The following is a 12,206-nucleotide window of genomic DNA, read 5'->3' as shown; positions in this document are numbered from 1 at the left end:
TAAAAATTTAACTATTAAGTTGTTATTTTTTCCTGATTGTAAGAAGACATGTTTAAAATGCATATATTTTCTCAAATGTAAAAACAAAACTGGGGGGGGGGGCGATATATATTATTTAATGATCAACACACTAAACTAGCAATTATTTAAATTTTTGTAATAATAAGCAAGGGGTTATTTAAATTTTCATAATAATTAGTTAGCCATTATTTAATTATTGTAATATTTAACTAGCCATTATTTAATTATTGTAATATTTAACTAGCCATTATTTAATTGTTGTAATATTTAACTAGCCATTATTTAATTGTTGTAATATTTAACTAGCCATTATTTAATTATTGTAATATGTAATTAGCCATTATTTAATTATTGTAATATTTAACTAGCCATTATTTAATTATTGTAATATTTAACTAGCCATTATTTAATTATTGTAATATGTAATTAGCCATTATTTAATTATTGTAATATTTAACTAGCCATTATTTACTTATTGTAATATTTAACTGATCATTGTTTATTGTGAGACGACAACAATTATAGAAGGCAGTAATTACTGAGAATGCAGAGTTCCTATCCCGTCGCGGTTACCACCTGACGAAGGCCAGAGGAATAGTTTAAAATCAATAAAGATTTATTATTTTATTATTGCTACAAGTAGTGGAAGATTTTGTTTTAAAGAAAATCAAATTGAAAATAAGATAATTAAAGGAATCGTTTTTGGCATTGGAAAATGAACAATATTTTCCACTTCCGATACTGTGAAAAGTCCTGATTTTTCTGAGTCCCGATTCTGATTAAATCAGTTGCTAAAGTCGCTAGAAAAATGGTTGCATCATTCTACCGCTCCAGAAGGAATTGTACTCTCAACGCAATCCTCTACCTGTATAAGAGTTACATTGGTCCGGGCAAGGAGCTTGACCAGATAGATAGGTAGATTAGACCGAAGAGTCAAACAAGCTGCAACAAAGGAAGCAGGGAAGAGACCAGACAATTCTAAAGAACACATGCTATAATAATATTCGTAGAAAAAAGACTCTTTTTCATAATTTTCATGGCAAATGCTCGACTGAGCTTCAATCTATGGTCCCCCCTCGCCAAACTTCCACAAGAAACACTCGTCTTTTTTTTTCTTTTTTTTTTTTTACACAGTGATCACCACTTATCAAGGCCCGGAAGCCACTCAGGGATAAGGGTTATTGCAAGTACATTACGTTAGTGTGGAGATTTGATGAAGTGTTTAATTAAGGGGGCGGTTCATTAGGAATTTGTTAACATTGGACTTGAAGACATCCAAGTTGTAGTCCGGAGGGAAGCAGGCAGACGGAACAGAGTTCCACAGGCATGCAGTTCTAAGAAAGAAGCTAGTTGAAAACACTATTAATAATTCCCCCCACTCTTTATCTGTGCCTAAACCTAAACGTAGATTCCATGAACAAAGCTTCTTTCTTAGAACTGCACGCCTGTGGAACTCTCTTCCGTTTTCCTGTTTTCCAGCTGACTACAATCTGGTTGTCTTCAAGTCCAATGTAAGGAGCCGTTCCACTTAAGTTAACAAATTTGCCGAATTTCTATTACTAACGATTACTATATTGTCCAATTGACTACTGTATACGCTTTAACCCTTATCCTCGAGTGGTCTCTGGGCCTTGATAAGTGGTTATGCCTATGTAAAAAGAAAAAAAAAAGACTGAGACTAGCAACATCACCTGTAGAAGAGTTAAATACATCCAAAAATGGAATATTGTTTCTATATCTGGGAGGGGAGCAGCTACAAACATCTTATCTTCAAAGTCTGATAGATGATGCCTTTTTCTCTTCCCTGCAACCGCTTTCCCAACAGAAATGGCATTGCAGGCATGGCTTTGCTCCATCATTATTTTCATGACAAGTGCTTGTCGGAGCTTCAATCTATGCCCCCCCCCCCGTCAAACTTTTACGAAAGAACTCGTCTATCTACAACCACTATCAACAATTTCCTCCACTCTCTATTTATGCCTAAATCTAAACGCAAGTTCCAGGAACAAAGCTTTTTTCCTAGAATTGCACGCCTGTGGAACTATGTTCCGCTGGCCTACTTTCCAACTAACTACAACATAGTCATCTTCAAGTCTAATCTAAACATTCTTGTTGAGTAGTCCCCTTAAATAACCAATTTCTACCCGATTTCCATCACTGTATACTCATTAACCCTTTTATGCTCGAGTGGTTTTTGGGCCTTGATAAGTGGTGACTCCCTACAAGAGAAAAAAAGAAACATATACACATCATTATATACACTTACCGGTGACATAGACTGCACTGCCATCTGGTGTGACTTCAACTGTCGTACTAACAGAGGGCATTTCCAAATCTTGGATAAGTTCGATCCGTTGACGAATATCTATGGCAAATAAAAAGAAAAAATATTGAGGTTAGCTTTTGGGTCTGATCTTCACTCCTGATCTGAAATGAAACACGTACATCAAATTTGTTGCTAGAGTCGCTGGGAAAATGGTGGGATCCTTCTACCACTCCAGTAGATATCTCACTGCTGATGCAATTCTCTACCTATATAAGAGCCAGGTACATCCCGGGATGGAGTACTGTTGCCACATCTGGGCAGGAGTTGCTAGAAGTACCTTATTATGCCTTGGCAGAGTTCAAAATAGACTTCGTAATCTAGTGGGGGATGCCCTTTGTTCTTCCCTGCAACCTCTTTCCTACAGAAGAGACGTTGCGGCCCTGTCTCTGCTTTATTGTTATTTTCATGGCAAATGTTCGTCTGAGCTTCATCTATGGTTCCTCCTTGTCAAACTTTCCGAAAAAAAAACACTCATTTAACTGAAACCATTATCAATAATTTCCCCCTCTCTTTATCTGTGCCCAAATCTAAATGTAAATTCCATGAACAAAGATTCTTTCGTAGAACTGCATGCTTGTGGAACTGTTCCGTTTGCCTGCTTTCCAATTGACTACCATATGATCGTCTTCAAGTCTAATGTAAACAAGTTACTGATAATCCATCCCCTGAAGTAATCCGTTTTACCAAATTTTCATTACTACGATATTATCCCATTGACTACTGTATACTCTTTAACCCTTATCCTCCAGTGGTCTCCAGGCCTTGATAAGTAGTGACACCTTTGTAAAAAAAAAAATATATTTTGACAAATATCTGTGGCAAATAGACAACACTTCTCCATTGGCCTGCTTCCCAGTTGAATACAACATGGTAGCCTTCAAATCCAATGTAAACAAATTCTTGTTGAGCCGTTCCCATAAATAATCAACCCTTATCCTCGAGCGGTGTTTGGGCCTTGATAAATGGTGACTCCAAGATAAAAAAAACTTAACGGTATAGTCATATGTTCAAAGAAGCACGCATTCAAGATGGCATCAGAGTTGAAAGGCGAAAAGTCACATGCGGCCAGAGAAGGAAAAAGGAATCTTTTAAATATTTAGAAAAAAATCGTTGGAGATTGCTTTTTTTTTTTGACATAGAAATCACCACTTATCAAGGCCCTGAAGCCACTCGAGGATAAGGGCTATTGAGTGTACAGTAATCAATGGGATAATATCATAGTAGTCGTTATTAATGGAAATTTGGTAGATTGGATTACTTAAGAGGACGGTTCATCAGGAATTTGTTTATGTTGGACTTGAAGACAACCAAGTTGTAGTCAGTTGGGAAGCAGACAAATGGAAGAGAGTTCCACAGGCGTGGAGTTCTAAGAAAGAAGCTTTGTTCATGGAATCTACGTTTTGATTTAGGCACAGTTAAAGAGTGGGAAAAGTTATTGACAGAGGTTTCGGCTAGACGAGTGTTTATCGAGAAAGACTGGCAAGGAGGGACCAGAGACTGGAGCTCAGATGAGCACTTGCCACGGAAGTAACAATAAAACAAAGACAGGCTCGTGACATCCCTTCTGTGGGAAAGAGGTTGCAGGGAAAAGAAAAGGGCATCCCTTACTAAATTACGAAGTCTATTTTGTACTCTGTTAAGGCAAGATAAGCTGTTTTTAGCAGTTCCTGCCCAGATGTGGCAACAATACTCCATTCCTGGATGTACTTGGCTTTTATATAGATAGAGAATTGCATCAGCAGTGATATATCTGCTGAAGTGGTAGAAATACCAGATATAAAGGTTTTTGAAAAAAAAAAAGAAGGAAAGTGAGCCAAATTTTTTTTTATTATCAATTATATATTATTTCTTTAAGTCTACAGATCAGTGTCGTTATGCGCTTCCCTCGGCAACACCTCTCTCCACTCACATGCACACACAAACATTAACGAACACACAGACACAAACACAACTCGACATTATCATCTGTCAATCTGTTAAACCTTATTCATTGAAACATTCCCAAACTTTATCACTGAACTATCTTTCTAATATGATAAACAAAAGAAGAATGACCCTTATAAACAACTTTCAATGAATTATAATTTAGAGCAGAATAGTTTTGACTATGATTTTTATGACCATTGGAACGTACGGCTCTTAATTAATTGATTCAAACTTCTAATGTCTCGGTTAATGGACCTCCTTGTTTTTACAAGAACTCTAAAAAATATTCATGAACATTCTATGTTTTTCTCTTGCTATGTATTCTAAAACCAAATCCAAGAATATATGATCGAAATCAAAGTTTGCATATCCAAATTACAGCTATGCTAATTATACTATTTTTTTTAGTTGATTTTCAGTTGAGAAAAATGAGTTTAAATGACTTACATATTATGAGAATGTGTGAGAAATTACACAAATTGAAGCGTGTCTCCTCATTGGTTGATTAGTTCAATACATTGTTTTTAAAACAGCTATTCTTATTGGTTGAATTCAAATATTAATCTGGAAAAAATTCTGAACAAGCTGGACTCATATTATTTCTCTTAATTAATTTAAAGGCCTTTGGCACCCAAATTATCATAGTATCTTTGCGACAATTCGGGGTTGCGACTTTTTTGATCTTTTTTTTTTTTCAACACATTGTTTTTAAAATTAAAATCAAAGTGTTTTTTTCACATTCATCCATCATCGCTTTTGACACGTGTGATCATTGATTGGTATTGTTGCATCGTCCAGTGGCTGCTTTACTTGAGCAAGTAATTCTAGAATAGAAACACAAGGCAGTATTAGAGGTTTTATTGAGGAGAGATATTCGTACACCGGAGGAGAGACCAAGAGTAACACTTTATAGAAAAATAGGCTATTATTAATGCTTTCCTTGTTTAATTTTCTTATATAATTAAAATTTGGTTAACGAATGGACAAATCTTATCAAGCTTGAAGAAATGTGTGGTTTCATTTCAAACTTACCTAAATCATTCTTCAACAGTTGTCGTTTCTTCCTGTCCGGGAGCCACTGAATAAAAAAGAAAAAAAAGTAGACATCTTTTAAACTTTGATTAAAATCAGAAATTATTTTTTTTAATCAGTGTGACACTATGATGTGTTTTGCAGGTGTAACACTAATCTGCTCTTCCCACAGACATGGATCAGTCGCTTTGATTGACTGACCAAAGTAAAATAGAAAAACAGAAAATGATATATGGTTGTGTATTAATTAGTTATTCTCATCTTCATAATTATTGTTTCGCCATGTTTTGGCCAACTCATCCTCTGGCCTTCTTCAGGTGGTTAATTGTGACAGGATAGGAATGCTGTGTCTTGTAAATGTATCCCCAGTAATTTGATTTTGTTTTAAATTTGTTGTTTTTTGCTTAAAACAACAGTACTGACTTAATTGTCATGTCGAAAATAGTAATAAATCCAAAAGTTAAGAAAACTCATTGAGTAGAACAACTACTATTGTGTTTTTTAATAATAAAAAAAAAATAAAAGTCTATCGCTATAGTAAAAGAAAAGTCACTCATTAAAGTTGTGAAAGAGAGATAAGTATGTCCCCTATATTTGCAATCTTCAAAGTGCTCATATCTAGGGAAAACGCAATTTCCCCGCAATTTTCCGTAAAAAATTACTTTTAACTATAAATAATTGGCTTTTGTTAAGAATCACATTTCTTTGTTTACAAAACCATTTGGTGAACGTGATGTCAGACAAACTTTAAGGTTTGGATGACCAACACTGTGTATAAAATGGATAACGAAAATGAAGTTTGTTTTTTTTTAAAGTAAATATAAAAATAGAAGTTTTATGTGGAGAGGTGGTGTAGTAAGAATATTGAACAAGGGCGAGGCGTGAAAAACAAAAAAAAAAAAGATAAAAACAGGGAAATAAAGAAGAAGCGAACAAAAAAAAATCACATCAACAAAAAAAAAAGAAAGAAAGAAAGGTGGTATAGTAAGGCTATTGAACGACAAACCGTTAAAAAAAAAAAAATTGTTTCAAAGAAAATAACAGGGAGTACCCATGCGAGCACAAAAAAAAAATTAGCCAGGTTCGAACCTGTAACGCGAAAGAGGAAAAGGAGGTAAAAAAAGCAAACACATTAGTTGTTTCGCCCACAGTTACTTTATGACGTCATGGGCCTTCGAAATAACATCTTTTAAATGTATGTTTAGATTGCTAAGCATACAGCTTGCAAAAAATGTCAACTTGCAAAAACTGACCCCTCCTTGCAAAAAACGGCCCCTCCTTGCAAAAAACGGCCAAGTTGACCAACACAGAATTAATGTTTTTGGCCAATTTTTTAGATATTTGTCATCCGAGAGATCGATCTTTCTAACGATACCAATTTTGTCAGTGTTCATTTCGGCCGAAACGTCGTGAAACAACAACTAAGAAAGATGAGGATAATAGTCCGCAGTACAAATAAATTAATAAATAATACTCATCTTAATAATGAATTCCAATTAAATAATGTATATTCATTGTGTCTGTTAAAAGTTTGTGGGAAACATACAAACACACATAGATACACACATTGACACACATTTTGCCTTTTATATAATAGACTAGTGGGTGTACCCGGCATTGCCCAGGTGTGGAGAGGCGGTGTAATAAAAACAAGAAAATAAAGAAGGAGCGAACAAAAAAAATCACATAAATAACCCTGTTTAAATGTTAAAACTTAAAAAAAAACAAAAAAAAAACAATTTGTTGTATGGGTGCAAAACGACATAGCCTTGATATCTGCTGCTCCACAACAACATCATCAAAATGATGTTGTGTTTTTTTCTATTTAAACCAATTCAAGAAAGAACGCATGTGTCGTTGCTGAAGTCAAAAAGGAACAATTTTTTTGCAACCCTCCCTTGTTTCAAACGATCGTATTGATACAAAATAATTGACTGTTTTTTTTTTTCGAATTTTCACATATTACTCGTCCGAGACATCGCTCTTTCAGATGGTACTGGTTTTGATCCGGTCCAATGCTGCTGAGAAAAGTTTCTGGCAGACTTGGCCTTCGGGTCAAGATCAAAGTGTAGTATCTGTTCTTCAGATGCTGCACTTCAATTTCTTGTTCTCTTTCAGTGGAGGAGAAATCCTTCACGACTGAGACACTTTATTTTTGTTCCTTTCCTCCACATTAAAAAACGACCCTGGTGTCTAACGCTGTCCCGTTGGGAGGCATTGTAAATAGGGACATACAAGAACACGCACACACATATATTTTCCCCTCTCTAACGGGGGTGCCGGGGGTGCCCGGCTTGCCCACACATCCCCATTAGAGGACAAAATGTGTGTGTGTGTAGCGAGTGTTTGAAGGTGTAAAAAAAAAGTGTTAGTAGTCAAGCAAGCTAAAACTTGTGATGAATTGACGCGAAGGCAGAAAAGAAAGTGAAACAAAACGTGAGATTTTACCGCTACGCCACGAGGCCATAGCAAGTGAAAGACATTCTAATTTAGCGATCAAAAAGTTGACATGCAGAAAGTGAAAGTTAAGTGTACGAGTTCACGCAGGCGAGGAAATGAAATCACGCATTATGTTTTGTCGGATTTTAACCGACTGAAGGGGGGGGCGTTTCTGCAACTCAATGGCTAGAACATAGAAGGAAAAAACAATGAAACTCTTAACTTGTGTGGAGAATCCTCCTCGGCTTTTCTCGGCTAACTGGAGTTGCAACGTATTGCCTCGTTGCTTACAACGACAAATTGTTTTTGTAATAGTAACTGTGAAACGTGTAACTTGACTAAACAAAAAAGTTCAACTAACACATCAACGATAGGGGTGTTTTATAACCCACAAGTTGATGCTATGCAAAGTTCAGTCCGACCCACGTGGTGGACAACAAACTACTACTACTACTATAAAATCAGTCGACCAAGCACTTTTTAAACCTTTTGCTTGAACGACTGCCTCCCAGAATTCCACTGCCTCCCCCCTCTACATCGAGTTCCGGTCAGTAATAATTACCACAGTTTGGCTGTAAGCCAGTTAAGCTTTCAGCCGTATATGTTTCCCCACGATGGTGGGGGAAACCAGCTCCCTCACAAGAGAGCTGGCAGTGTCTTAATGAATAGCAACTGTCTGATATGAAGGGTATTCCCCGCAGTGATCAACGAATTGCTTTTATTTCGCTTCAGTTTCACTTTATTTATACGAGGAAGACAATTTATTTATACGAGGAAGACAATTTATTTATACGAGGAAGACAATTTATTTATACGAGAAAGACAATTTATTTATACGAGGAAGACAATTTATTTATACGAGGAAGACAATTTATTTATATGAGGAAGACAATTTATTTATACGAGAAAGACAATTTATTTATACGAGGAAGACAATTTATTTATATGAGGAAGACAATTTATTTATACGAAGAAGACAATTTATTTATACGAAGAAGACAATTTATTTATACGAGAAAGAAAATTTATTTATACGAGGAAGACAATTTATTTATACGAGAAAGACAATTTATTTATACGAGGAAGACAATTTATTTATATGAGGAAGACAATTTATTTATACGAAGAAGACAATTTATTTATACGAGAAAGACAATTTATTTATACGAGGAAGACAATTTATTTATACGAGAAAGACAATTTATTTATACGAGAAAGACAATTTATTTATACGAGAAAGACAATTTATTTATACGAGAAAGACAATTTATTTATACGAGGAAGACAATTTATTTATATGAGGAAGACAATTTATTTATACGAGGAAGACAATTTATTTATACGAGAAAGACAATTTATTTATACGAGGAAGACAATTTATTTATACGAGAAAGACAATTTATTTATACGAGAAAGACAATTTATTTATACGAGGAAGACAATTTATTTATACGAGGAAGACAATTTATTTATACGAGAAAGACAATTTATTTATACGAGAAAGACAATTTATTTATACGAAGAAGACAATTTATTTATACGAGGAAGACAATTTATTTATACGAGAAAGACAATTTATTTATACGAGGAAGACAATTTATTTATACGAAGTAGACAATTTATTTATACGAAGAAGACAATTTATTTATACGAAGAAGACAATTTATTTATACGAAGAAGACAATTTATTTATACGAAGAAGACAATTTATTTATACGAAGAAGACAATTTATTTATACGAGAAAGACAATTTATTTATACGAAGAAGACAATTTATTTATACGAGAAAGACAATTTATTTATATGAGGAAGACAATTTATTTATATGAGGAAGACAATTTATTTATACGAAGAAGACAATTTATTTATACGAAGAAGACAATTTATTTATATGAGGAAGACAATTTATTTATACGAAGAAGACAATTTATTTATACGAAGAAGACAATTTATTTATACGAGAAAGACAATTTATTTATACGAAGAAGACAATTTATTTATACGAAGAAGACAATTTATTTATACGAAGAAGACAATTTATTTATACGAAGAAGACAATTTATTTATACGAAGAAGACAATTTATTTATACGAAGAAGACAATTTATTTATACGAGAAAGACAATTTATTTATATGAGGAAGACAATTTATTTATATGAGGAAGACAATTTATTTATACGAGGAAGACAATTTATTTATACGAGGAAGACAATTTATTTATATGAGGAAGACAATTTATTTATACGAAGAAGACAATTTATTTATACGAGAAAGACAATTTATTTATACGAGAAAGACAATTTATTTATACGAGAAAGACAATTTATTTATACGAGGAAGACAATTTATTTATACGAGGAAGACAATTTATTTATACGAGAAAGACAATTTATTTATACGAGAAAGACAATTTATTTATACGAGGAAGACAATTTATTTATACGAGGAAGACAATTTATTTATACGAAGAAGACAATTTATTTATACGAAGAAGACAATTTATTTATACGAGAAAGACAATTTATTTATACGAAGAAGACAATTTATTTATACGAAGAAGACAATTTATTTATACGAAGAAGACAATTTATTTATACGAAGAAGACAATTTATTTATACGAAGAAGACAATTTATTTATACGAGAAAGACAATTTATTTATACGAAGAAGACAATTTATTTATACGAAGAAGACAATTTATTTATACGAAGAAGACAATTTATTTATACGAAGAAGACAATTTATTTATACGAGAAAGACAATTTATTTATACGAAGAAGACAATTTATTTATACGAGAAAGACAATTTATTTATATGAGGAAGACAATTTATTTATATGAGGAAGACAATTTATTTATACGAAGAAGACAATTTATTTATACGAAGAAGACAATTTATTTATATGAGGAAGACAATTTATTTATACGAAGAAGACAATTTATTTATACGAAGAAGACAATTTATTTATACGAAGAAGACAATTTATTTATACGAGAAAGACAATTTATTTATACGAAGAAGACAATTTATTTATACGAAGAAGACAATTTATTTATACGAAGAAGACAATTTATTTATACGAAGAAGACAATTTATTTATACGAAGAAGACAATTTATTTATACGAAGAAGACAATTTATTTATACGAGAAAGACAATTTATTTATATGAGGAAGACAATTTATTTATATGAGGAAGACAATTTATTTATACGAAGAAGACAATTTATTTATACGAGGAAGACAATTTATTTATACGAGGAAGACAATTTATTTATACGAGGAAGACAATTTATTTATATGAGAAAGACAATTTATTTATATGAGAAAGACAATTTATTTATATGAGGAAGACAATTTATTTATATGAGGAAGACAATTTATTTATACGAAGAAGACAATTTATTTATACGAGGAAGACAATTTATTTATACGAGGAAGACAATTTATTTATACGAGGAAGACAATTTATTTATATGAGAAAGACAATTTATTTATACGAGAAAGACAATTTATTTATACGAAGAAGACAATTTATTTATACGAGGAAGACAATTTATTTATACGAGGAAGACAATTTATTTATACGAGGAAGACAATTTATTTATATGAGGAAGACAATTTATTTATACGAAGAAGACAATTTATTTATACGAGAAAGACAATTTATTTATACGAGAAAGACAATTTATTTATACGAGAAAGACAATTTATTTATACGAGGAAGACAATTTATTTATACGAGGAAGACAATTTATTTATACGAGAAAGACAATTTATTTATACGAGAAAGACAATTTATTTATACGAGGAAGACAATTTATTTATACGAGAAAGACAATTTATTTATACGAGGAAGACAATTTATTTATACGAGGAAGACAATTTATTTATACGAAGAAGACTATTTATTTATACGAGAAAGACAATTTATTTATACGAGAAAGACAATTTATTTATACGAGAAAGACAATTTATTTATACGAGGAAGACAATTCATTTATATGAGGAAGACAATTTATTTATACGAGGAAGACAATTTATTTATACGAGGAAGACAATTTATTTATACGAGGAAGACAATTTATTTATACGAGGAAGACAATTTATTTATACGAGGAAGACAATTTATTTATACGAGGAAGACAATTTATTTATACGAGGAAGACAATTTATTTATACGAGGAAGACAATTTATTTATACGAGAAAGACAATTTATTTATACGAGGAAGACAATTTATTTATACGAGGAAGACAATTTATTTATACGAGGAAGACAATTTATTTATACGAGAAAGACAATTTATTTATATGAGGAAGACAATTTATTTATATGAGGAAGACAATTTATTTATACGAAGAAGACAATTTATTTATACGAAGAAGACAATTTATTTATATGAGGAAGACAATTTATTTATACGAAGAAGACAATTTATTTATACGAAGAAGACAATTTATT

At 32.4% G+C, this 12,206-nt stretch overlaps 1 protein-coding gene across 1 annotated transcript in view; it reads right to left on the bottom strand.

Annotated features, from left to right (window-relative positions):
- LOC145263615 (nucleolar protein 10-like) overlaps positions 1 to 12,206 on the bottom strand; it is a 77,842-nt gene that overhangs the window by 57,921 nt on the left and 7,715 nt on the right. Inside the window, exons 2-3 of the mRNA XM_080120457.1 lie at positions 5,306 to 5,351; positions 2,288 to 2,386 (exon numbers count right to left, since the gene is read on the bottom strand). Of these exons, the coding sequence (XP_079976583.1) occupies positions 2,288 to 2,386; positions 5,306 to 5,351 (145 nt within the window). The remainder of the gene's footprint in view (positions 1 to 2,287; positions 2,387 to 5,305; positions 5,352 to 12,206) is intronic.

Source organism: Euprymna scolopes, chromosome 39 (genome assembly GCF_053919585.1).
Source record: "Euprymna scolopes isolate OS-2025 chromosome 39, ASM5391958v1, whole genome shotgun sequence".
In the NCBI taxonomy this organism is placed as follows: domain Eukaryota; kingdom Metazoa; phylum Mollusca; class Cephalopoda; order Sepiida; family Sepiolidae; genus Euprymna; species Euprymna scolopes.
The sequence above is the reverse complement of the archived record's forward strand: the minus strand, read 5'-3'. Positions and strand labels throughout refer to the sequence as shown.